Raw genomic sequence first — 24,770 nt, forward strand, 5'->3', positions numbered from 1 at the left:
ACTTTCTTTCTTTCGATATCAAAATTTTTCCACATCTTTTTTTTATGATTTTAGGGGAAGAGAAGTCATAGTATTGGGGATGTGGTTGAAGGTTTATTAATTGTTTTTTCTTTTTTAGAGGGTCTTGAGATAATCTTTTTCAGATCTTATGGCTGGGAATTAAGGCATCAAAATTTTGAGTGGGGACACTTGGCCCCGGACCTAGCTGGCTCCGGCGGTGACTATTTGCCATGTGAAACCACGCACATAATTCATATCATGTAAAACAGACAAGCTCCGTAGGACCATGGGGGTCTCCGCTTTGATTAATTTCTTTGTATGCATTACCATCATTGCATGGAAATTTCATTTCATGTCAATGAAAGGGTTGTAACAGTGTCTTGATTACAGAAATCGTTAATTAAATCCCAAATTCAGGGGTCAATCCTCTCAACCCACCAGTGATTCTCTCCCATTTGGCTTAATATAAAGGAAAGTAAAAGGAATGTATGATTTCCTTTTGTCTTTTCGGTGGTATGAGGCACATGGAAGTGGCCAAAGCTTAGGAGGAAAAGTTCAATAAACCAACCTCATGGTCAGTGCAAGTGGGCATTCATCACACAACTTTTGGCTGCCTCTCTTCATTGATTCCCGTTCTTTTTCACAAGTGGGCATATTTCATATATATATATTTTTTCACTTTGCAGTTTGCACCCAATTTGCACTCTTCCTCCTAAGTCCTCCCACCACAAAGCTTAATTAAAAGCAAGAGAGGGCCCCGTGAAGATGTCTGCATTAATTGACAAAAGAAACGTATCATTCAATGGTCAGAAATTGTGGGTCGGAGTTGACAGCTTTTGGTGTACATGCATGATCGTTTGGACTTGTTTCAACCATGTCCACCATAGAATGTAGCTTCTCCTACAATCCTCTCCGTTTAGAAAATTTGGAATTCTAAAAGTTGATGGGATGTTCTTAATTGCAGAAAAACCCTAGTTAGAACTTAGAAGACGCTAGTTGGTTGTATGAAAATGTTAATGCTAACCAAATCAGAAGAGAAGGAAGAGATGGACGATGGATCAGAGAAAGTGTTGCCTTTTGCTCTTTCAAATCTACTTTTGTATTAAATAACTTTAAAAGAAAAGGGTATTGCACCAATGTGTAGGATGCTATGGTAATAACATACATATACATAGCCTGCAATTAGGGTGTCGTCCATTGGAGGTGAAAGAGTCAAAAGATTCTACATATGAGAGGACAAGCCATAAGCCATAATTACACATGGGAGAATGATTCAAAATGGAGGAAAAAGCAAAGAAATAATGGAAATTTTTTGGAGCTTCCATCAAAAGAAGCAGGATATATACCGCATCTGACAAGGCAAGCCTAGCTTTAATGTGCCAGAGGTGGCATAAAGACATGTATAATTCAATAACTCATCTCCACTAACTAGGAAATCAATATGGGTCCCAAAATCTAACATTTTCTTCTATTTTTTATTTTTATTTTTGGGTATTTTTAGGGGAATTTGTATCTAGTCTAGGCCCTCATCATGGGTTTATGAGACCTTATGATAAGGATTAAGAAAAAAAAATAAAAAACTAAGCTTGTGTTGGTGTCATCAAACAGGGTCATGACAAATAGAGAATTGGAAGCTTTCATAATAACTTTCTCATTTTTAGTGATAAAGCATGTGGTGGAGAGGAGGATTTGGGACATCAAAATCTACAAAACTACAAAAGCAAAATTACTTTCACAAATCAAAATCCGAATGACATTTTTCTAATAGTTAGGAAGTGAGTGTGGTTCAAAGGGTGTAACCATTATTATTATTAAAAGATTTTTCATGTATTTAATAATTTTATTTATTTTTATTAATAATTTTTTTTTAAATATTGACTTAGGTAATGTTTGTTTTTTGACTGAATAGAAAAAACTAAAATATTTGACTTTTTTTATTCAACTAAAATTAATATGTTAAATTCATCCAAAGTAATTAAACTGAACCTATTGATAATAAGTTCACTTTAATTATATTGGATGAGTCAATAGATTATTTTTAAATGAATAGAAAAAATTAAATATTTTGGTTTTTTTTTATTCGATTGAAAAACAAACACTATCTTACTTTACATTAAAAATTCAATGTTATTATTCATTGAACCAAATTGTCATAAGTACGTTTAAAAAGATATGATATAGGTAAATTAATTTTTATGATTTGATTAACTTTTGATGAATGTATTGTTATTGATATTAAAAAGAGAATCAATATTTTGATGCTCAAAAAACAAAAACAAGTAGAGGAAAAATGAGGAGAGAAAGTGAGTGGGGTAGGGTTGAGGAGAAGAGTCCAACCCTGTTCCGAGGTTCCTGGGTGCCAGACTCGCAGGACCCCCCCACACCACGCCCACACCTCAAATAAAATAAAAATCAGCTTTGGACTTATTGGAAACCTGCCTAGTTATATAGCCTTATAGGGTTGTAGCGTTACACAAGCTATAAAATAAAAATGAAAACTATATGATATTTTGGGAGGAATTTAAAATTAATTTGTAAAATTGGAGAACAATGATAGGAAACACGTGGCGGATGCGTGGACCGCACATTCAGGCAATGATTGGACCTGATGAAAGCCCACGTCAACAAAGATGTCCCATTTAGCATCTAGTGAACCCAAATCCCAAGGTCTGTGAAATTGAATGAAATGATTGGGTGGGATGATCCACACTCCCATCTCTCAATCTCCGCCCTTGGATTTGATCCCAAATATCTGTATGCTTATAACAGACCACAACCCCACCGTCTTCTTACTTGATTTCGGACTGCCTCTTGGGGTTCGAGAGACAAATGGGAGACAGATAACTAGGGTTTCGGACTCCTCCTCTGTTGTTTTCCCGAGCTTTTCACTCTACGCCCAAAAGTTTGGGTTTTTATTTTCCCGGTGAAAAGTTTCGGGTGGTCCGGTGATATAAAGGACGGTATCGCCGTTTCATTCTGCTGAATCTCGGGAAATCCCCAAGGTTGTGGCCCGAAAGTCTCCATTCTAGTATTCTTTGGTTTCTCTGTTTCAAAAATCGGATTTTTTTTCCTCAGATTTTAGATTATGAGGACTGAGCAAGGATTTGCCATTCTGATATCTGGACCATTGATGTAATGGATTTTGCCGTCACGAGTTTCTTTGATTATCTGTGTGTGTTCTTGAGGAATTTGAAGTGTCTGATGAATCATTCGAGTGCCTGATTCTGATTTCTTTGAGTTGTTTGAGTTCATTGAAGTGACATTTAGTGTTTGAATTAGGTAATTTGAATTGGACTAGGTGATTTTTGGAGTTGGATTAAGTGCAAGTAGGATTTCTTTTTCTGTTTGTTTTCCATCCTCTTGGGTTTCTGTTTATAGTGGATATCCCGTGACATGTTTGAGAAGAAGGGTCGTTGTGCAAGGGCCAAAACTAATCTATGTGATGGATTCTTCATAGATTGTTTGTAGTTATTTGGTGATGATTTGGCTTTTTCTGAGATTTCGCTTTTTCATCTTATAATTGATATTAGTGATTTGTTGGGTTGAAATTATATCTTCCTTACTTGATCTAATTATAATTAATGTATTGATTGTTTCCTAATATAGTGGTTACGGCAACAGGCAGAAACCACTTGCAACTTCATCCCCTTTTCAGCTTCCAATTCTTTTTGCTCCAGATAGTTTGTGGGTTCCCTGTCATTCTCCGGAAAACTTTGCAATCTTTGCTTTCTAGTCATTCCGTGTCCGAAAAAATGGCCGTCTCTTTTCCTCGTATCTCTTGGTGGATGTGGGGTGGAAAAGATAAAGAGCCTGTCTCTAATGGGTCTTCACTAAACTCTACACCTGATTGGGGTTTAGGTCTGAGGGAGCATGATACTGTGAAATTTCCATCGGTTAAGAGGGCGGATGTAACATCATCTTCAAGAAAAGTTAAGCGAAAATGGCAGAGTAGGGAAGAAAGAAGAATTGACAGAGAATATGATGTTGTGTTGGTACCATCTGACGGTGTTTGCTTGTCGGGTTCTGAATCTGATGATTCGGACTGGTCTATTGGGTGGTTAGAACCGCATGCACCTGATTTCCTGAGTGACGATGAGACTGATAGAACTTTTGCGGTGCTGGTACCTTGCTATAGACATGGTTGCAAGGAGCTGGTGGAGGATCCAAATGACCATCTTTTGAGCGCCATCAAGAATCTCCAGAATGAGTACTCTGCTGGTAAGAGTGGTTGTATCTGCAAATTTAATTTCCCTTCGTTTTTTTTTTTTACACTTGTTACTTTTTGCCTTTGCTTTTGGGCATGTAGCTGTAGTTTTCATCTTTATTAATTACTCGATTGCATATGAGCTTTTATGATTACCATCTAACTAAAACTTTTGGAACTCACCTTCTCACTTCTGTAGGCTACTCTAGCTGCAGCTAGAAGTTTTCTGCTCTTAATTGGGCCTTTTATGCCTTGATTTTTTGTAAATCTGAAAGATAGATGCAAAATGAGGGCAAATGGTATATGCTTGTAGTGCTCATGTTTATTCTAGGGAGTGCATGGTCTTGGTTCAAATCAAATGCTTCTTTTAACCTTAAAAGTCCCCATTCTTTTAATCTCCATTTTACAGTTTTATCATTTCTATTCAACCATGAAAGCTGGGAATTTTTTATTGCCTTTTGTTTGAGGATGAAAAAATCTAGATATATCAGCCATTGTTTTGGGGGAGGGTATCCTATATCCCATTGCTTTTAGATTATCTCTTCCATTAGAGCTATTGCTAAAAACATCTTATCTGTAGCTGGATCATACTTTTATAAGGGAACTATTATCAAGAAAAAAAAAAAAAACCCAGAGTGATTGTCAAATCTATGATGATTCCTGTGGTTCAATGACCCAAATACATGCGGGACACAATTTCCTGTGCTTGATGTACTCTGCTTTGAGCCTTTTAATAAACCAAGCTACCCCTGACAAACCTAGTTGATGCAAGTTGCTGCTATAACAAAATCACTGTGACATCTGCTAGCTGCAGAGGAGATACAGATGAGTCACTATCACCAAGAAAACCCTCTACTACTATTAAAATTGTAGTCTCGTATTTCACCTCCTTTTTTGGATGACATTTTTCATTCTATTAAGGGTCTAAAAGAAGGAAGTTCAGTTGACATGATATGACCAAGTTGTTCCTGGAAACTTAAGGCCACTGTAATTGTTGTTGTGCCCTTTTTTTTGGGTGTCTTTAGACTAAGTAATGTTGAAATTGAGTGTGAGGATGATTTCATTATGCTGTGTTTATATTAAAGGGAAACCTTCTTCTTTCATTGTTTTCTGTAGGAGTAAAATTTGTCAGTTATGCTGAGCTGTTTCCTGTATTTTGGTTGAATGTGCAGAGGGCAAGAAGTATATGGAGCAGTGGCTCTCTTCTCTTCAAAATTAATGAAGCTCCTGGTCATTCCTTGAATGACCCTTGATTTTGCAGTCCACTTGAAGAACCAGATCGGTTATATTAAAAATGAAAAAAGAACAAAAAAACTAAAAGGAAAAAAATAGAAGGGGGAGAGGGTGAGAGAGTTGGAAGAGAGAAGACTTTGTTAGACTTTTGCATCGGCATCTTGAGTAGAAATGCTGAGGATGGACAATCATCCAAGTTCAGAAAAGAGTTATTTTCCAGTGCAGGTCATATCCTGCACCACCCGTCCATGCTTTAGCGCATTGAGTACCCTGAAATACAATGCAGATTCTTTACTGTAAATAAAACTCTGTGAATACACTTAGTATGTCTATGCTGTTGACTTAGCCTCTCCTGTAAATAAATTTCTGTTAACTAGTCAATGAAGGACCAAATTCCTCCTTAAAAATGTCCTTTTTTATCTCAACTATGTATTATGTATCTATACTGGCATATGTTCCAAAGGCATGGTCTGGTTGACATTTTGAAAATATAATTGCTTTAGTTTTGTTCTCAAGCTAAGCACATTCCTCATGCTAACCAAATAGTATTCTATTTCTTTTCTTTGCTTTTCTTTGTTTTCCAAGACTTGAGCCTCACGTTTCTTTGTTTCTCTGAATTCCTATATAAACTGTTCATCGTTGATTCTCTTTATGGCTCCCTTTTTGCAGGGTGCTTTAAGCAATTTTCTCTCTTCTTCTGAGAATCAAACAGGCTTTGGTTCCCCAAAAGCTGCAAAAGAAAAGGTTGAAAATTTTCAGTGTTGGAGAAAAATTGGTTTTAATCAACCAAAGTTCTTATTCTTTCTCTAGCCTCTATCTGCCTTTGTTATCTGTCTCTTTGCCCACAGGGAGAAGCGTACTTCAAATTCATGGTGTGGTGATTTGAAATTATCATTTTACCCTAGTTTTTGCTTTCCTTCTACAGTATTTTGTGATCTTTGCATATACCCAGATGGATAATGTGAAGTCCCCTCTCACTGTTCTGAGCCATAGAAAGTAATATATAATTTTCTTAAAAAATATTTTTATTTTTATTAAATACATTTGTTGTATTAATTTTATCTTTTAAAGAAATACAAAATAGTTGTCACTCGAAATTTGGGTCTTCATTTAATACTGAAATCACAATATACACGTATAATTAATTTAAGTTGATATGGTGAAACCAATTCCCATTTCCATCCCAGCAAGGCTTCAAATGAGCTAAACACTTCAAAGGGCCCAAAATTATAATCGTGGTTTTTTTAATTAAAAAAGTGGGTTTTATGATATTAATTAAATCATAAAAAAGGAAAAAAAATAAGGGAGGGGGGGAGAGGGGAAGGGGTTTATGAGAATTAATTAAATGATTAAGAGGGAAAAAAAATGAAAAAGGGAAGGTGGTGGTGTTGATACATGTAGGATGGAGCTGGCAAAATATGAGACAATCCAGATGGTGACTTTGTGGATGACCAGAGGGTCCAACACTTATTTCTGAGCGAAGTTTGCTCCTCTCCATCATCCCAATACGAGACATGAGACACATTCTTCTCCTTCACGTTGCCCCTCAAAATCTTTCTTTCTGTTTCACACTTTTTTTCCCCCTTCCCATTGCTCTAATGGCTTCCATGTCTTCTTTCTCTCTCCCAGTTTAGAGAGAGAAGCTTGCATGCCCATCATTTGTCTGTCTATAGGGAGAGAATTTTGAAAGATCAGAAAGGAAAGGATGTTACAAAGAGCAGCAAGCAATGCATATTCATGGTGGTGGGCAAGCCACATTAGAACTAAGCAATCTAAATGGCTTGAACAACATCTTCAAGGTACTTTTCTTCTTCAACTACAACTTGGGGTTTCAATGCATTTCCTCCAAAACACATTGTATAAGCCTGAAACATAAATTTTTGTGGAATTCATATCCAAGATGTGGGTCCCCATGATTCTCTTTTCTTTTTTCACAAGTCCCCAAATGCACAAACATGTTTCTAGCTCTAGACAATGTTGATTGCATTTTCAAATCAAGTCTGTGTTTGTGGATTATAATTGAGGTTTTTGTTCATGATTGCTAGGTTTTGGGAATCTTCCTCTTTAGAACAATGTTATTGTTTGAATTTATTCAATTCTATGGGGTCTAAATTATGAGTTTGAGAGAGAAGTTTTATCTGCCCAATCCTTAGGCCTAGCCTAGCTGTTCAGGAAAACAAAATCCCTTTTACTTGTTTATGTATAATGCCATTACCCATGCAAAATCCATTGACAACCGTTTTAGAAATATTCACTTCCATTTCAACAGTGGATGAAAGAGAAGTTGAAATCAGAAGCAAAACACCACCGAGTAAATTGGCTGGTATGGAGAGTCATGAGCTCCATGTCTACATGTGGTTTCAGTTAATTATATTTAGATTTCATTGAATTACAGATATGGAAGAGAAAGTTCAAAACATGCTTAAACTCATTCAGGAGGATGGAGACTCATTTGCCAAGAGGGCAGAAATGTATTACAAGAGAAGGCCAGAGCTGATAAACTTTGTGGAAGAGACTTACAAATCTTACAGAGCCTTGGCTGAAAGGTATGACAAAATATCGACGGAGCTGCAAAATGCCAACAACACCCTTGCTTCTATTTTTCCAGAACAGGTCCAGTTTGCAATGGATGAAGATGATGAAGATTGCACACCTCAATGCCGAAAGGAGTGTCGAGAACTCTCACAATCCAACGCTCCGCAGGTTCCCAAGGCTCCCGGCAAAAAAGATGTGAAGGGTCTGCTAACATTAGCCACAAAGAAGTTGCAACAGAAGAAAATAAAAGCGGCAGCTCCTGCCGTTCCAAAATCTGGTCTGACCAAACCTGAGGCACTCAAAGAGATTGACAGGCTTCAAAAAGGGATTCTGGCCCTACAAACTGAGAAGGAGTTTGTAAAGAGCTCTTATGAAATCGGGCTTGCCAAGTACTGGGAAATTGAGAAGCAGATCACTGAAATGCAAGAGAAAAATAGCAGACTGCAAGACGAATTCAATGCCAGTTTGGCCATCGAGGACGAAGACGCTCGTAATCTGATGGCCACCACTGCTTTGAGGTCATGCCAAATGACTTTGGATAATTTGCAGAAGACACAAGAGGAGACAGTTGAGGAAGTAAAAATGGGGCGCCAAAGGATCACTGAGGCTCGGGAGAAGTTGGATTCTTTCAAAAACAATCAAGAGAAACCTTGTGACAACCATAAATCCACAGGAGCGGAAGAAACATTAGAAAGCTTAGATGAAGAAGTGGGGAGTGCAACACAAGAGGAGGGACAAGAATTGGAGTTGTTGAGGAAGAAGATGAAGGAGCAGTTTGAAATGGGGTTGAATCCATCTCTCACAATGACGGAAATGGCAGAAAAGATTGATGAGCTCGTGAATAAGGTGATCAGCTTACAAACTGTTGTCTCATCTCAGACTGCTCTTGTAAAGAGATTGAGAACAGAAACTGGTGAGCTTCAAACAAAAATTGAAAGCATGGAAGATGATAAGGATACTCTCACCGGTAGTGTGAAAAATTTGGGGCACAATCTGAGAGAATTGGAGAAAAAGCTGCATGGAATTCAGGATCCAAACCAAAATGTTGAATCCCGGAATAACAACCTCCAAACACATTTCACTGAAGCACATCGTAATCTTGATCAACTTTTTGAGACACTGCAAAGTGGGAAGGAAGTTGACGAGCTTGAGGTCAAAGGCTTGTCACAACACAAGGAGGCATCCATAGCTGAACTGGAATCTCAAAAGGAGTTAAAGAAACAAGAAGACATACCAAATCATGGTGATCATTCAGAAAAACTGCATAACATGAGGCAAGGTGTGGAGCTCGAGGCTAAGGTCTCACTACAGAAGGAACAGGGATCTTTAGTTGAAGCTGAACCACAGGAGAAGTCTGGAGAACAAGATAAACCGATATCCAGAAATGCTTTTCAGAAAGATGAGAAAGGTAAACCAGAAGAGACAGTTAGTCGATCAGAGGCAAAAAGTGATCCTGATAATCATTCTGAGAAATGTCAGGGTCTGAAACTGCAGGATGAAGCTGATAAGAAAGATTCATCCCTGATAGTAAACAATCCTCTCATCATCAAAGCACAAGAGCAGAAAACAGAACAAGAAGATGAGCCAAACTGGAAGCAGCTGTTCTTGGATGGGATGAAGGATAGAGAAAAAACTCTATTGGCTGAGTATACTGCAATTCTTAAAAATTACAAAGAAGTCAAGCAGAAGCTCAGTGAAGTAGAGAAGAAAACAACAGTGCAGGTAAAAGAATTGGAGAGTGCCAATGCCAAGAAGGATGAAGACATTCAATCTTTACATCAGGAATCAAGCCTTCTGCGGGTAAATCTGGATGAAGAAAAGGACTTGAGAAAATCTAAAGATTCAGACCACCAACCAGCCTCTACTCTATCAGGTGATCAAAATGTTGAACCCAAAGCAAGAACCGAAGAAGAAACTTCAGCTGTGGCTCCAAAACCAACTGAAAACAAAGAGGATGATGAAGAAGATATCAAGGTAATTCTAATTGATCAAGCTCAACCCATGTCAATGACTGAAGAACGCTTCCGGACAAACATCGATACACTGCTAGAGGAGAACCTGAACTTCTGGTTAAGATTCAGCACCTCAGTTCATCAGATACAGAAATTTCAGACTGAAGTGGAGGATTTACAGACTGAAATATCAAAACTTAAGGAAAAAGTAAAGAAGAAACAGGATGGAAGTGCTTCTATAGACCCCTCTGTGAAATCAGATGCCCGGCCAATTTACAAACACCTAAGAGAGATACAGACTGAACTATCAGTCTGGCTGGAGCAAAATGCATTACTGAAAGAGGAATTGCAACAAAGATTTTCATCTTTGTGCAACATTCAAGAAGATATATCAAGAACTTTGAAGGAAGGTCCTGGAGATGAAGAAATCAAGTTTACTAGTTATCAAGCAGCAAAGTTGCAAGGTGAGGTCATGAACATGCAACAGGAGAACAACAAGGTTGCAGGTGAACTGCAAGCAGGTTTAGATCATGTAAGAGGACTCCAAACCAAAGTCGAGAAGACTTTGACAAAGTTGAATGAAGAATTTGGACTTGCTGGGTCAAAGAACAATAATCATATCCAGCTGACACACTCAACAAGCCGGGGGCGAGTTCCTTTACAGTCATTTATTTTTGGGGTTAAACCAAAGAAACAGAAGCCCTCAATCTTCTCCTGCATGAACCCTTCACTGCATCGAAAATACCATCATATGAAAGCTGGACTTCCTATGTAAATTGTTCCTTTTTTGTTCACTTTTTGTTTCTGCAAGAGGATTTCTTTATTTTGTTTCCTGTTGGAGGCATATGGGCATGTAGCTAAAGGTACTTTTTTATTTTTGCCTTCTGTTTTTGAATTGGGCAAATGTATGTTTTTAGTGAACTATACATGTATCAAATTTCTACCTACGATGGCACAGGAGTATTTTGGCTATTCTTATATTAACTTGTATTTTTTATTTTAATTAAACCAGATCAATTGACATCTTTGCTGCATTTTTATTGCACTCCTTTCAGTTAAATGTCTGAAGATTGAAACTATGAACTGGAATCATCATGGAAATAATTAACTCTTCTCTATTTTTTCTTGAGTAACTATAAAGTTTTGCGCTGATATCATATTCCAATTACTAATGAGTAATGTGACAGACAAATTCAAGACATCGTTCTAGCATAACGTGCTTAACATTAATAATCACAGTTTTGATGCAGGAAAACCATAAATAAAAGCTAGTGCAAGATCAAAGGTTTCTTTCTGTGATCTAGATCAGGGAAGTCTTCAAGGTTGAGAAATATATTCAATCAGAAGCCAATAATTTGCAAAAATTAAATCACTGGAAATAATGTCATCCAAAAACTGCCTAAACCTTGGATAACAATACCGGAAATTCTAGCATTTTACTGTAAATTATGGCATAGACCCACAACTCACAACATCATTTGGTGAATCTGAACCAAGAAGCACAGTTTTGTATAAAATTTATTGGCAGCATAACCAATTTCTTATATATACATCCAAATTCTACTCTGACCATTCCACAGCTCGGGAATGCCACTGCATATGCAGAAGAGGTTTGATATATTTCAGCAACCTATAGATAAATAAATAAATAAATAGGAAACAGTTTATTTACTATTTAAATGCGGGGAGACTCCACAAATATGAGACCTTGAGTACCGGCAATGACAATATTTCATGGTGGATCATGCCTCCTTCGGCGTAGCAAATGACACTTCTGATACTACCTTGGCTCCCCTTCCCTTGGCCATGTATAGGCCTATGTGATGCATCAGTTCCTGCCACAGAAAATACAAGAATGATTTTATATATATATAGGCTAGAGTACTTAAGAATGATAGGGATATTAAAAAATTATTTGTTTTCCAAGCACTAAGAAAATGGATCTTAGATTGGTCATTTTACACCTGATTCTCAAAAGTTAATATGCCTTTATAATGAAGCAATCAAACCTACAGACTACAAGAAAGAAGGATCAAGAAGGAAAAACAAAGGCTCTAACCAGATATTTAATCATAGATATGAATTAAAATTTCAATCTGGATCTATTGAATTCTTCAAAATGGAAGTTCCCTTGCGTAAAATTTTTACCTCCAATCTTAAAAGATGTGGTTTCTCAATTTTTTTATCCACCACTAAAACATCAGTTGTTCTCTTAAAAAAATGATAATACTAATATTAATAAAATAAAATAAATAAAAAATAACCATGAATCAAAATTCTTCCTATATCCCAACTGGGCAATGAACAGAACATTTTATGATTTAGTCCATTTTAAATTTAAAATCTTTTAATACTCCAGTGATTGCAAAAACTCTCCGCAAGAATGATTTCTCATACAAGGGAGGCTCATTACTTCAGTTAATCCCTGTGGTCCTTACATGTATTTCTCCATTGTTAAGCAGGCAGGCTGAAGGTGGTTTATATTGTATAAGGCATACAGAGTAGCACTTAAGGACAAAACAGATATAGAGATCATTACTTCAATTACTATATAATTTAAGTAAAAATACGTTCTTATATACCAGCAAACTCAGCCAGGAAAGAAAATGCATGTCCTGGAAATACCTGTGGATGAGCTATGGCACCAGGGATGGTTCTGGCGACATCATCTGGAAGATCAAACGTAGCACACCCATGCGAATACACAATCACATCCTCCAGAGAAGTGAAAAAACCACGATTTCTTGCAGATATTGTGGAACAGACAAAATCTAGAACACATATATCCGTGCATATTCCAACCACCAATATCTTCAAAAAGAAAATGTCACATTACTAACCAAACCTAATACACATCAATTAGACTTATAAAAGAAAAATAATAATAATATACATCAATTAGTTCATGGAAATTTAAAAAAGAAAAAGAAAAGCACATGTATAATAAACAGTGGGCAATTTCTTCTTAGGAAATGGGTAATACTCACAATTTTGATCTGATTAGTTTTTACCCAATCAACAAACACATTGGAGCCATCTTTCTCGATTGCACCAAGAAAACCATCAATACAATCTTTGCATCTAATTGTTACATTTGGTTCGTTCTCCAACCACTGCAGCGCTGTGGATTATAAAGGGAATCCAACATTAGAGAAGACAATGATGTACACAAATCAAATATTAGTATAATTCACCACAGTCCGAAAAAAAAATAATAAATAAATAAAAAGTCATCTGTAGCTAAGATAAAATAGAGAAAGTACCTGGTACCAATTTGGATTCATCTGTTCCAGCTATACAATGAGGAGGGTATGGGGGCTCCGGAATGTCTGGATGATGAGAATCAAGAAATGCAAAAACGGGCCATTTCTTCTCGCAGAACACTCTGGCAAGCCGCACTGACTCGTCCACCATTCCAGAAATTTGCTTATCAGGCCGGACTGGAGCCTGTAGAAAGCAGGAACACACAACAATTATAAAAATATGAGGCAATATGAACACCTTTAACCTAAATCAAATCAACAACGTAAGTAAATAATAAAAAAAAAATCGTGGAAAAAGATGAACAATCTGACAGATTAGCCAAATCAAACTCAAAGCAATTCTCCAAAAGTGTCCTTTCGGATGTGTTCTGATTCTTCTGAATACATGCTTTCCATTAAAAAAAAATAGAAAACCAGAAATATCAGAGGAAACGAGTTTGGCGCGTAAATCACAAACAGATTCAAAGCAAGGGATAAAAAAAAATGAAGAACGTGAAACAAGACAAAAGGTGTTCTGACTTGTGTGTGTCTGTTTTTTGTTTTTCCAAATTATAAGCCTTTGGCAGGAAAAGAACAAGAAGAAAGAGGGAAGCAAAATTACCAAATTGCCAGCACCGACGGTACAGAAACCATTGACGACGTCGACGAGAACAAGACCGGTAGGAACTTCTCCAGACAAGACAAGAGATTCTTGTTGAACTGGAAGCTCATTCCTCAACATATCAATAGTCTTCGACACCATTTTCGGATTCAAACGCAATTTTGATCCAAAAAGAAAATCAAGAAGATGAAGAAGAAGAAGAAGAAGAAGAAAGGAATCGCCAATTGGAGTTGTCTTCGCTGTCGCCCCGTTTTTGTTTCTCCCTGTAGACTTCTCCCCATTTCAGTAGAAAATAGGACAGAAAAGCAAATGAGAAATCTTAGCGAATCTCTCTTTTTGGACCGTAAGATCTCCAAAGAAGTCAAAAAAAAAAAAAAAAATTCCTAAGACGCCCGCACCGTTGATAACGTCATCAAGAATCAGAGTCCCGACTCTCGGTGGGTCTTTATAGATTCAATTTTTGTTACAAAGATAATTAAATATTAAGACATCTTAAGACAAAACTTATGAAACAAGTAATTAGTGTAACAAAAACATAATTTCGACAAGATAAATATTTTTGTTTGAGATAATAATGGTTTTAGTAAGGCTTCAATCATAAAATGTAATACGATATTACCATCTTACCCTAGGAAAAGATATTTAATATTCATTAAGCATGGGCAAAAATGCACTAGTCTCCAAATTAATATTAATATAAGATGCTGCGATCTGAGATCTGGACCCAGCATGGATGCATGGTGGGCCCTATGACGGTGCACTTGTGCCTCTCCTTTTTTTGTTCCAATCACAATCTTTCGAGGTGGGTCCGAGCCCGGATGATCGACCCTACTGGGCAACGTCCTCCACCAAGGAATTATCCAAGCTCACAACACGTTATCATCATGAGTCTGTATAAGAAAAAAAAAACTATTTTTATATAATTTTCATGGTTAAAAATTATATAAAAAGAAATAAATAATTTTTATAATTAGAATTTATGTAGAAAAATTAATAATCTTTGAATGTGTATAATCAGACTTACGTTAAGAATGTTTCATACAAAAATTAAATTTATAATATGTAAAAAGAAAAGAAATTATTGTATATAGTCAAGAGTTATAAAATATGATATGAAAATTATTAATAATCATAAGTTGTAAAAATTATAAAAAAAAAAAATCAACATTGTCTATGCTCTACTTAAAGCTATCTAGAAAAAAAAAACCAAGACAGACATGTTGCAGCTCTAACATTGAGTGTCGATGTATGAAATATCAAGAATAGATATAATGTCTTCATATGATTGAAGAAAAATAATAAACTTTTATTGAAAAATCATCATTCCTATTTAATCGATTCTATGTCATTACGAATGTTACTACATTCTATGGTGTGGATGTGGCCATGATCGTGAATGAGGATGCTGACATGGCTAGGGGAGGGATGATCCGAACACCATGGAGGTCATAATCATTCTCAAAATAGAAAAAATATCAATGACCGTTAGAAATAAAACAACCTTTTTCATATTCTTCTCGTATCAAATGAGACATGGTCCATGCTATTGTACAAATTACAAGTAATTGGAGGTAATTATGCACAAATCCAGTTGAAATAAGTATATTGAAAGACAAAGCAGTTCAAAGGATAGCACAATCTAGATTCATATGCAAGCCTTGACAGTGCCTGCTCTATGGATGGGATGGACTGTACTTGGGACAACAACCTCAATGGCGCTTCTGTTTTCATTCCAGAATCTTGTAACTCTTGAACTCGGCGGCCAGGAGCCCCGCTATTGTTTGAACTTTGTACTGGAGTCCGTTTGACCTTCATCCTCATGTTTCTCCTCCGTCACAAATTTACAAAAGATCCTGAGACTTCTTACCACATAACCTGTCTGAATAAATCATTCCACCATTTTAATTGATTTGGGTGAAGAGACTTCACACATTTTAGGAAATCAGTGGCCATTAAAATTTCACACCCCATTCACCATCTTTTTATATTACACCTCAAGTAACTAGGCACTGGAGACCAAGCACAACACCCACTCAAAAACCAAAATATGAAAATAAAACCAAAAATAAAAAATAAAATAAAATAAAATCTCATATAGGTACAATCTCCCTTGAAAGTTGGAGCAGAAGGGTTACCTCATAGGAGACTGTAAAACCCTATAGATGAGAGAGTCAAAATATATGACAATCTGACAACATGAGATGGTTTCATTTGTTCTTGCCAGCATCTTGTGGAAGCTGTACCCCCATGAGTCCCAGCAAATTAGATGCAGGACCAGGAAGTCCTTGTTGGGATGCAAAGGAATCAAGAAAGCTCTTCACAAGGTTCACATCCACATCAACTGGAGTGAACTCATCATCCATGTCTTCAGTGGCATTTGATGTTCCCTGCATCCATAAATTCTTGCAATGCATAATTTGATTTAAAAATTTAAAAAGAAAAGAAAAAGCAAATCTGTCTATTTTTTATACTAGAATCACATAACAGAAAACAATGCATGATCAGCAAAGCAGCAGAGGTATAAGTCACTTCATCAATGAATATAGGCATGTACATCATTTGGGGGATCTAATCCAAATACTAAAGTGGTGGCACACAAATTCATTTGGCCAAACCCCCAAAAGAAGGGGACAAAATATCATTAACTTCAAGTTTATAAATCCTCCATAATCAACCTACCAAACAACTAAAATGTAAGATTTCAAATCTTCTTCCCCATTCTTCTTTTTTTTTTGGAACCAAAAGAAAAAATTACATGAGGAGAAAAAACCCTTCAAATTATTCTAATATCCAACAAAACAACACAGCATTTGATGTACCAATAGGACTGGGCATAAATTTGAAATTTTGAAAACCTAATATATAACTTATAGTCAGTCACATGGCCCTGATTGGCAACTGCCCGCTTGTGATGGTGCCTGTCTAACTTCTTCCATGTGTGGTAGGGGTCCATTAAAGTTTTCAGAGCAAGGACTGGCTAGCACAGGGCAGTGCCCTAAATTTTTCCTTTTAACCAGAAAAATAATACTGTAGAACACCAAATATCAACATAATCTATTGACATGCAAAAAGATGAGAAAATAACCTCATTTCTATTATTGGGTTGTTCATTTGCACGAACAAAACTTTTCTTGAGTGTGGAGGACTTCAGTTCCTCATTCAGAGCATCGGAATATGATTGCATAAATATATCTTCTCCCTCATCCTTATCCCCAGATGGTTCTGCTACATTGCTGTCATCTTCAGATTCATCTGCAATTTTTAATCATTATGTTATCATAAGAACAAAAGCAATTTGAGAAAGATACAAATTTGTCACATGTTCAATACTTAATAGCATGCATACATGTTTTTTTCTTTTTCAATTTTCTGTTTCCTTTTTTCTTTTCTCCTTTTTGAAAAAAAGGAAAAGAAAAAGAATAGCATTATGTAGAGAGAGAGAGAGAGAGCTCCTGTGTATATCAGCTGAAAATTTAGTATGGAGTTGAAGGCATTTAACTTAAAAATTAGTTATAACTCAAAATTACCAAGAGTGTCAGGTAGTATGTGCTGGATCACATCAAATTCTTTCTTTCAGAATAAATATTAGTTTCTGCACTTCCTAATAACACCACCTTCTCAGGAGGTCTAAGTCTATGTTAGACCAATAGGAATATAATCATCAATTAGCTATGGATATGCCCTGAAAGCAGAACTTCTTGGGACAGAGATGCACCCGAAATGTGGTAACCTAAAGGGCAAACACATCAAAGAGTAGCCATAAACCAGCACCACATAGCTGATAAATCAAATATTAATAATTGTCAGCTATATAATACCAATATCTAAGAATACTTATTAAAAAAATACCAACATCTAAGAATGTGTGAATAGATTTGAGAGATTAACGAGTTCTTGTTTGAGCTTTTTTTTTCTTTTTTGGTTTTTTTCATATCGTCACCGAGTGCTGAAGCATTCATTATTTTGACCTCTGGGAATTAATTGATTCCTGCTTTTAATACTCAGGAGAACTCAAATGGCAGAAGTTCGAATACAAAGCAAATGCATTTGATTTTGCATGAGAAGAGTAGAAATGGACAAAAAAGGATACAACAGTTAGCCAGCATGTGCAACTTTAATAAGAGTTGTACAAGAGACCTAAACTCAACTAGCATTCATTCAACCATCTTCACCATCTAATATAAGCCGAATCAATCTTCCCCCTCCTCAGAGAATCCAAAAATTAGGACAACCAGCCAAAGAAAGTTATGTCCTGATTATTCCTCATCTTTTTTGTGGTTTGAAATATGAATCACAAAGGTTTGACACAATTTTACCATAAGCTGTCAAACCTGACATAAACCTCAAATGAGACCCAGATGCTCAGTAATCAAACCTACCCTATTTGTTATGCAGCTTAAAACTCCTGCAACAGAAGTAAAACTCAACAATTCCCTAGACTAGGAAGGGTATAGAAGAAGAGAGCAGAACCCTAATCATAATGTAGGGAACAAAAAAAATACTTCAAGACAATAACAGAAAAACCAAGTAGCCAAAAATAACAAAGGTAAATAACCTAATCCAAAGACAACAATCCATGACATATGGGAACAAAACTTAAAAATAAAAAATAAAAAAAATCATAATAAGTAGTCTATAACTCATGTTTCATATGAAAGGTGTGGTAGAGGATGACGGAGGCTTATTTATCAAACAAAACTACCAAGGCATATTTTTTTAAAAAAAAATATTAAGATCCATATACTCTAATAAAAAGGGACTAATACAATAAATAAAATAGCTCATGATAAATCCAGATCCAAATGTTACCAAAATCCATGTCAGATGATGAGCCTTCTTCAGAGTCAACATCAGCAGTGTCATCTTCATGAACTGGACGCCTCATTACTGATTCCATGTCTTTAATAAAACGGTCCACATCAAGCTCCACTGCTTTTAGGTCCCTTCAAATATGTAGGAAAAATGCATCAATTGCTGACTCAGTCCCTCATCTCACAACTCAACACAAGAAACTTAATCCAACCACAACATACTTCCATAATTTGTGCAATTTAATTAGTCAAGCAGGAAATGGTTTATGCCATATTAAAAGGGGGGGGGAAAGGCATACCATAGAATAGAAACTAATTCATCTAAAAGAGTTGCATATCTTAGCATGTTTCCTTCTGCTAAGAGGTCTACTCAGTCAAATCTTTTGGAAAAAAAGCAAATCATCCAGATTATTAGAAAAAAAATCATCATCAAGGCTGATCCAAGTGGGAAGGAGTTGCATAGACCCAAAACCATGCTAAAGACTAAAAATAAATTTCTAAGAAGTGTTAGCAAGAAATTTATCCACTCAACTATTTCAAATTAGAAACACAACCCCGCTTCACAAAACTGGCATGTCAAAAGAAATGTCCTCAAGTAAATCCATGAGTAATCTTTCAACCAAATAAAATATAGCTAAAAGGTTGAGAGCATACTAATCCTGTTACCAAAAAATAAAAGAAAGGGAGACTTACCTGTTTTCAGGAACCTCTGCTCCTTCATAGGTTGACATCTCATGCACAAATGCCTGCATAGTCTTTGATATATTGCCCAGGTCAAAATCATCCAAATTTGAACCAGATGAAGGACCAGCATCCTGATCCAGTTCAGACTTTTGTTTCTTCTTTTGTTTCAAATCATAAAGTTCCATCTCCTTTTGTCTTTCTTGAAGAGCAGAGTTCAACTCGTCCTCCCCATTATAGAGCCAAGAATCATCATCTGAAGGAGGAATCTGTTGACCCTTAAAATCATCAGTAGAATGGGGTAAAGCAAGAATTTCATCCATGCGTCTTACTGGAGCACTCATCATTTCACTGCAACAATGGCATCCCAGAATAAAAACATACAAATAAATATGATGGCAACAATGAAAAGACAATGAAGCAAGGAAATTTGTACGACTTGGCTCTGTTTATTTTAGTGGAATCCAGAGAATAAAGTTGTTCATGTTAATAAATCAAGTAGCTCATGTTCGTAACTGCAAGATCACTAAGCTACACTATTGAAGAAATTTACCCAAAAAACCTGGAAGAAGCTGGTAACTCACTGTGTTTTTCAGAAAATGGCATCCTCCATTTGTAAAAGGAAGCCACATTCCGTCTAACCACTAAAGTACCAAAAATGCTTCTTTGTAACAACAATAATAGTTGGGGCTTTCCATTACAAGTTCCAGGATCTACCACTCTTCCCAAAAGCCGGACATAGCCTATGCAAAATCTTAATATGCAAACTTCAACCATTTAATTCACTTGGATGGAAGTTAAAATGTGTTTATACATTTCATTGAAACATGAAGCTTCCATGTTGGCCACTTGATCAACTGTTTAAGAGATAAACCAGAACTTGGTATTTCTTTCTTCCTTTTAACTTTAGGAAACACAAGTCATGCCATCAAAATGAAGGAAAACATCAAACAAGTTTTATAGCACCCGAACAAAGAACTGTTTCTATAATATTGCTCTGTTTGTTGACTTCATTATAACAACTACAACATAACTATGCCATGAAAACAAAGGTTCGCATAAAAAAAAGTCTCTAATTGGTAGATACAAATACCTGGCTCTCGAAAACAAAGAACTCTTTCTGTAATACTCTTCAGCATTCTCCATCAGTCGTCTGTACTCTTTCGACCCAGGAAGGAGGCCCTCAAAATACCCACTACTCTCCAAGCTCTCCTTAAATGCATCCCATGTACTCCCCTTCCCTTCCAATCCCTGCCGCAGTCGCTGCTGATACATCATCTCGAACCCACATGCTATTTTCATCCCCACTTCCGCTTCCATATAAACATTGGCGTCACTCCTGTTAGGCATGGGATAACACTTGGGCGCCTGAAATGTCTGCTGCACCAATTGCGCATACATTGCCCGCGACATTGCCACTGATACTAGAACAAGTTCTTCTGCAGTATCCTTACTCAGAAACTTCTCCATTTTTGCCGCGTACTTCATTGAATCAATGTCGCGGTCGTAGAATCCCTCCACGGCCAGCGATATCAAGCACGGTTCGTGCTTCAACACTTGAGCTACCGATACCGGAACCCTAACCCTAACCCGATGCACATTCCTCCTAGCCCGCTCTGGATACTGCGACAACCGATTCCTCAATGCCAACTGTACTGACTCTGAAGCTTTCGATTCCTCACCACAATTGACCAAAAACTGTAAAGAATCAAGCAAACTCGGACTCGATAACCGAGATTTGGGAACTATGTGGAGCTCACCACGCCGGATAAAAACTCGATTGACGCTGTTCTCGGGATTGATCCAACGAGGGAGGTGAAACGCGGCTTCAATAAGGAGAAACTCGCCGTCGGTATCCCAGACACGGATTGAAAGAGAAGGGAAAGCGAGGGAGATTTGGAAGAGGAGGAAGACGACGAACCACTCGTCGTCGAGATTGTCGCCGAACCGGAGGTTGCCTTGGAGGTGAGGAATAGTGGAGGAGGGGGAGGAAAGAGAGAGGGTAAAGGGTTCGTGCTGCCAGATGTAGTGGGTGGTGTGAGGGGAGATGGTGGTGAGGATTTGTAGGTGGAGAGATCGGAGGAGTGAGGTGATGTTAGGGTTCGGAGACTTGGAAACGGGGAGGGAGAAGTCAGGGAATATGGCGTAGAAAACGGTGTCATCTGGAAGTTTGGAGCTGTTCTGGGAGAAGATGGACGAGGTGAAGTTCGTTTCCATGGCTTCTGCGAGTTGCCGCTCCTGCTGTCCTCTTGAATCTTCTTTCGACTCCACACAAGTAGTGTGCTCTCGAAGCTTACAGAGGGCGCTACTAGAAAACGGTGTCGTTTCGATAGAAAGAGGCGGTTGGCTTTAAATTAGTTCCCTGAAACGGTGTCGTTCACCTTTTCCATCTTCGTCTTTCTCTTTTCTTTTTTCTTTTTTCATTTTAATTTTTTGCCTTTTCAATATCTTTTATTTGCGCCTTTGAGGTGTAAACATGTTTCAATTAACTTTAGTTATATATGATTAATTAATATCAATTCGAAAATGTTAATTTTTTTATTAATTTTAACTATATTTAATTTTTTTTTAAATTGTAATAAATTAAATACAAAAAGTTATGTTCTTTAATATTTTTTATAATCAATTTTTTTTTAAACACCTACTAACTAGTTTATAATTGAGTTCTTTTGTTCTTTTTTGAGCAATTTTCCTTTGTGTCACAATATGTTTCAACCATACTAATAAAAAAATATTTAAAAAACATCGTCAATAGAAGATAATGTTTATCTTTAATTTAAATATTTATATTTAAATTTTATTAGTTTAAGTTCAAATAGAAAATAACTATTAGTTTGAATTATAATAAAAGATAAAGTTTAAATTATAGTAGAAAATAAACTTGTTCTTTATTTGCAAATAAATATTCATCAATAAGAAGGTTATATTATTGTTTCTTAATCTTCTTTTCTTTACATGACATCCACATGCCAACATCGCTACAATTTTTGTTGTTGTCATCAAACCTTCATCGTGACTCCTTAATAGTGGTGTATCTCACCATATTGCTTCCAATCTCTCTCTGTCTCTCTCGTTACATTGACTTTGACAACATCTTAAGGTGATGACACGGGTCTTCCCCTTACCCATATTAGTTTCACAATTCTAACATTTCCTACAACCACCTTCACTTTAAAAAATATTTATTATGTTCCTAACATGACAAAGACCTAATATCAATCCCTTAATTCTACCATGATAATAATACCTTTATTGAATTTTTACCATCTTCTTTTCTTATGAATAATCTTTACTTGAGAGTATTCCTTTTGAAGGCAAACAAAGGATGAAGTATGTGAATGTCCAGTCAATTCTATTGTTAGGTCCTCTCTGTTAATTATCTTTTCTAATATCAAAACCACTTCGTCCAAGTGACATCATAGGCTAGGTCATCCCATTTCCTTAATTTTAAAGTATATAATCTCTAGTTACAATTTAAAATTATCATCTTATGAGTCATTTGACTTTATTTGTAATGTTTGTTAATGCAATAAAAGTGACAAATTATTGTTTTCTATATCTTCTCTTGCTTTTTCTTAACCTCCAAAAATTATATTTTCTCATGTTTGGAACCTCTTTGCTATTATCACATCATAACTTTAAATATTATGTCATATTTGTTGATCACTACACAAAACACACATAGTTCTACCCAATTAAGCAAAAATCTCATGTCTATGTATCCAATTTAAGGCCATTGTGGAAACCTACTTCTATAAAAAAAAAAAAAAAAAAAATACTTATAGTATATTTTGATAATGGTAATGAATATCAAGGACTTATCTCCTTTCTAACTCTCCATGGTATCTCCCACCAAACCTCCCCACTTAACACATTAACGTATAATGTGCATTATGAGCATCGTCATTAACACATTATTGAAACGTTACTTTTTCATGTTTAACTTTCTCTTTAATATTGCTCTCATGCATTTGCTACCAATGTTTATCTTAAAAATTGTATGCCCTCTCCTAAATCTTTCGTCTCACTATACATAACTCTTTGATTCCCTAAATTATTCCAAGCTTCAAGTATTTGATTGCTTATATTATCCTTGGCTTCAACTATACTATTCTCATAAACTAAACTCTTGCTCCAAATTGTGTGTTTTCTCAAGCCATTTTCTCACTCAAAGTGTCTATGTATAAATCCTTCCACCTTTAAAATCTTTGTCTCTCATCACATAAAGTTTGTTAAGTTTGTGTTTTCTTTCCGTTCTCTCCAAAGTTCTCCACCCTATTCTCAATCCACCACCATGTCCACATAGGTATCGCCCATTTCACTTCATGTTCTTCTTGCTACGACTGTGCCTCTACCATTTATTCCATCCACATTGCTTCCCCCCCTTTCCACTACTCACATGTAATGACTTGACATACCACCAAATGGCCATTACCCATGGTTGCAACCCAACCCTACCAACTACCCTACTCACCATATGACTAACAATTCTCGTAAACACCTTTGTTTTCCTCCATGCCTGATGTCTTTGTCATCCCATTACCTAACTTTCCCACCAATTAACAACCCCAAACCTTTAAACCACTCTCTCTTCTCTCTAACACCCACCACATGGCCACCAAAACCAAAGATAACACACATAAACCTATATAAAAACTAAGTCTCTCTACTCAAGTTCCTCCTACCATAGATCTAAACCTAACCATTGTGGCCCAAGCTCTCAATGATCCAAAATGACATCGTGCCATGTTGGAGGAGTGTGATACCCTTGTTCAAAATGGAACATGAGAGTTAGTTCTATTTGCACCCATGCCAAATCTTATTGAGTACAAGTGGATTTTTGGAGTTAAGCAACATTTTGATGGTTCTATTGATAAGTACAAAACTCCCTTGGTTGCAAAAGGATTTCATCAATGATTAAGAGTTAAGTATCATAACACACTTAGTCCAATGGTCAAGCCCTAACACTATTGTATCTAGTTCTTGGTATTGTTGTTAGTCATAGATGGTCTTTATGTCAATTGGATGTCAATAGTGCCTTTTTGTAAGGTCATCTTACAAAAGACATATATATAGTTCAACCCTTAGGCTTTGTTGATCTAAATTATCCATTTCATGTGTGCAAACTTTGTAAGGCTATTTATGGCCTTAAACAAGCACCACGTGCCTAGTACCATGGGCTCTTTCAATTTCTTATCACCATATGATTTCAAAATTCTCACCCTAAGACCTTATTTGTCCTCAACATTGTTGTTAAAACTATATATCTTCTTATTATGTTGATAACATTATTATCATATGTGATGATGCTTCTATAGTCCATCACTTTGTGAACCTTTTTACCCAACGATTCTCGCTTAAGGAGCTTGGGCCTCTCACATACTTCCTTAGTGTTGAAGTAACTCCATCTCAAATTGGGCTACTTCTATCTCAATGACTATATGTTATGGATCTTGTTACCCACACTAAGATGATTTAGGCAAAACTTGT

General features: G+C 36.4%; 4 protein-coding genes across 6 annotated transcripts; 2 read left to right on the top strand and 2 right to left on the bottom strand.

Moving 5' to 3' along the window:
• Nucleotides 1-2,641: 2,641 nt before the first annotated feature.
• LOC100853077 (uncharacterized) lies at nt 2,642-5,952 on the top strand. 2 transcript variants are annotated; one of them, XM_059738576.1, is made up of 3 exons: nt 2,703-3,002; nt 3,607-4,218; nt 5,377-5,952. In XM_059738576.1, exons 2-3 carry the CDS (start codon nt 3,753-3,755, stop codon nt 5,421-5,423), a joined length of 513 nt encoding a protein of 170 aa, XP_059594559.1. In that variant the 5' UTR covers nt 2,703-3,002; nt 3,607-3,752; the 3' UTR covers nt 5,424-5,952. The 2 variants fall into 2 exon arrangements, with proteins under 2 accessions (XP_003635478.2, XP_059594559.1); XM_003635430.4 differs by having other exon boundaries at nt 2,642-4,218.
• An 856-nt stretch (nt 5,953-6,808) lies between these two features.
• On the top strand, nt 6,809-10,896 carry LOC100853146 (protein NETWORKED 2D). The gene is made up of 2 exons (XM_019218533.2): nt 6,809-7,236; nt 7,833-10,896. Exons 1-2 carry the CDS (start codon nt 7,143-7,145, stop codon nt 10,697-10,699), a joined length of 2,961 nt encoding a protein of 986 aa, XP_019074078.2. The 5' UTR covers nt 6,809-7,142; the 3' UTR covers nt 10,700-10,896.
• A 505-nt stretch (nt 10,897-11,401) lies between these two features.
• LOC100247829 (nicotinamidase 1) lies at nt 11,402-14,329 on the bottom strand. Its single transcript, XM_002266684.4, has 5 exons — nt 13,789-14,329; nt 13,188-13,371; nt 12,912-13,045; nt 12,550-12,735; nt 11,402-11,759 (listed from the first exon to the last, which is right to left on the bottom strand). Exons 1-5 carry the CDS (start codon nt 13,927-13,929, stop codon nt 11,667-11,669), a joined length of 738 nt encoding a protein of 245 aa, XP_002266720.1. The 5' UTR covers nt 13,930-14,329; the 3' UTR covers nt 11,402-11,666.
• A 944-nt stretch (nt 14,330-15,273) lies between these two features.
• On the bottom strand, nt 15,274-21,603 carry LOC100242690 (protein ecdysoneless homolog). Of its 2 annotated transcripts, XR_009466227.1 has the most exons (6): nt 20,374-21,603; nt 19,293-19,631; nt 18,598-18,731; nt 16,874-17,040; nt 15,924-16,175; nt 15,274-15,667 (listed from the first exon to the last, which is right to left on the bottom strand). XR_009466227.1 is itself a non-coding variant. In XM_059738577.1 (5 exons), exons 1-5 carry the CDS (start codon nt 21,495-21,497, stop codon nt 15,996-15,998), a joined length of 1,944 nt encoding a protein of 647 aa, XP_059594560.1. In that variant the 5' UTR covers nt 21,498-21,603; the 3' UTR covers nt 15,274-15,995. The 2 variants fall into 2 exon arrangements, 1 of the variants encoding a protein (XP_059594560.1); XM_059738577.1 differs by having other exon boundaries at nt 15,274-16,175.
• Nucleotides 21,604-24,770: the final 3,167 nt, after the last annotated feature.

The sequence above is a fragment of the Vitis vinifera genome, chromosome 7, assembly GCF_030704535.1.
Source record: "Vitis vinifera cultivar Pinot Noir 40024 chromosome 7, ASM3070453v1".
Taxonomy (NCBI): Eukaryota; Viridiplantae; Streptophyta; class Magnoliopsida; order Vitales; family Vitaceae; genus Vitis; species Vitis vinifera.

What these genes read in the sequence shown, in the direction of transcription:
- LOC100853077 (XM_003635430.4), top strand. Translation starts at nt 3,753, where the DNA reads ATGGCCGTCTCTTTTCCTCGTATCTCTTGGTGGATGTGGGGTGGAAAA. An exon ending in CCAGAATGAGTACTCTGCTG is followed by an intron (nt 4,219 to 5,376) that starts GTAAGAGTGGTT and finishes TTGAATGTGCAG; the next exon opens with AGGGCAAGAAGTATATGGAG.
- LOC100853146 (XM_019218533.2), top strand. Translation starts at nt 7,143, where the DNA reads ATGTTACAAAGAGCAGCAAGCAATGCATATTCATGGTGGTGGGCAAGC. An exon ending in GCTTGAACAACATCTTCAAG is followed by an intron (nt 7,237 to 7,832) that starts GTACTTTTCTTC and finishes ATTGAATTACAG; the next exon opens with ATATGGAAGAGAAAGTTCAA.
- LOC100242690 (XM_059738577.1), bottom strand. Translation starts at nt 21,497, where the DNA reads ATGGAAACGAACTTCACCTCGTCCATCTTCTCCCAGAACAGCTCCAAA. An exon ending in TCTTTGTTTTCGAGAGCCAG is followed by an intron (nt 19,632 to 20,373) that starts GTATTTGTATCT and finishes CCATTGTTGCAG; the next exon opens with TGAAATGATGAGTGCTCCAG. An exon ending in AACCCAATAATAGAAATGAG is followed by an intron (nt 16,176 to 16,873) that starts GTTATTTTCTCA and finishes TTATGGATGCAG; the next exon opens with GGAACATCAAATGCCACTGA.
- LOC100247829 (XM_002266684.4), bottom strand. Translation starts at nt 13,929, where the DNA reads ATGGTGTCGAAGACTATTGATATGTTGAGGAATGAGCTTCCAGTTCAA. An exon ending in TGAATCCAAATTGGTACCAG is followed by an intron (nt 13,046 to 13,187) that starts GTACTTTCTCTA and finishes TATAATCCACAG; the next exon opens with CGCTGCAGTGGTTGGAGAAC. An exon ending in AAACTAATCAGATCAAAATT is followed by an intron (nt 12,736 to 12,911) that starts GTGAGTATTACC and finishes TTCTTTTTGAAG; the next exon opens with ATATTGGTGGTTGGAATATG.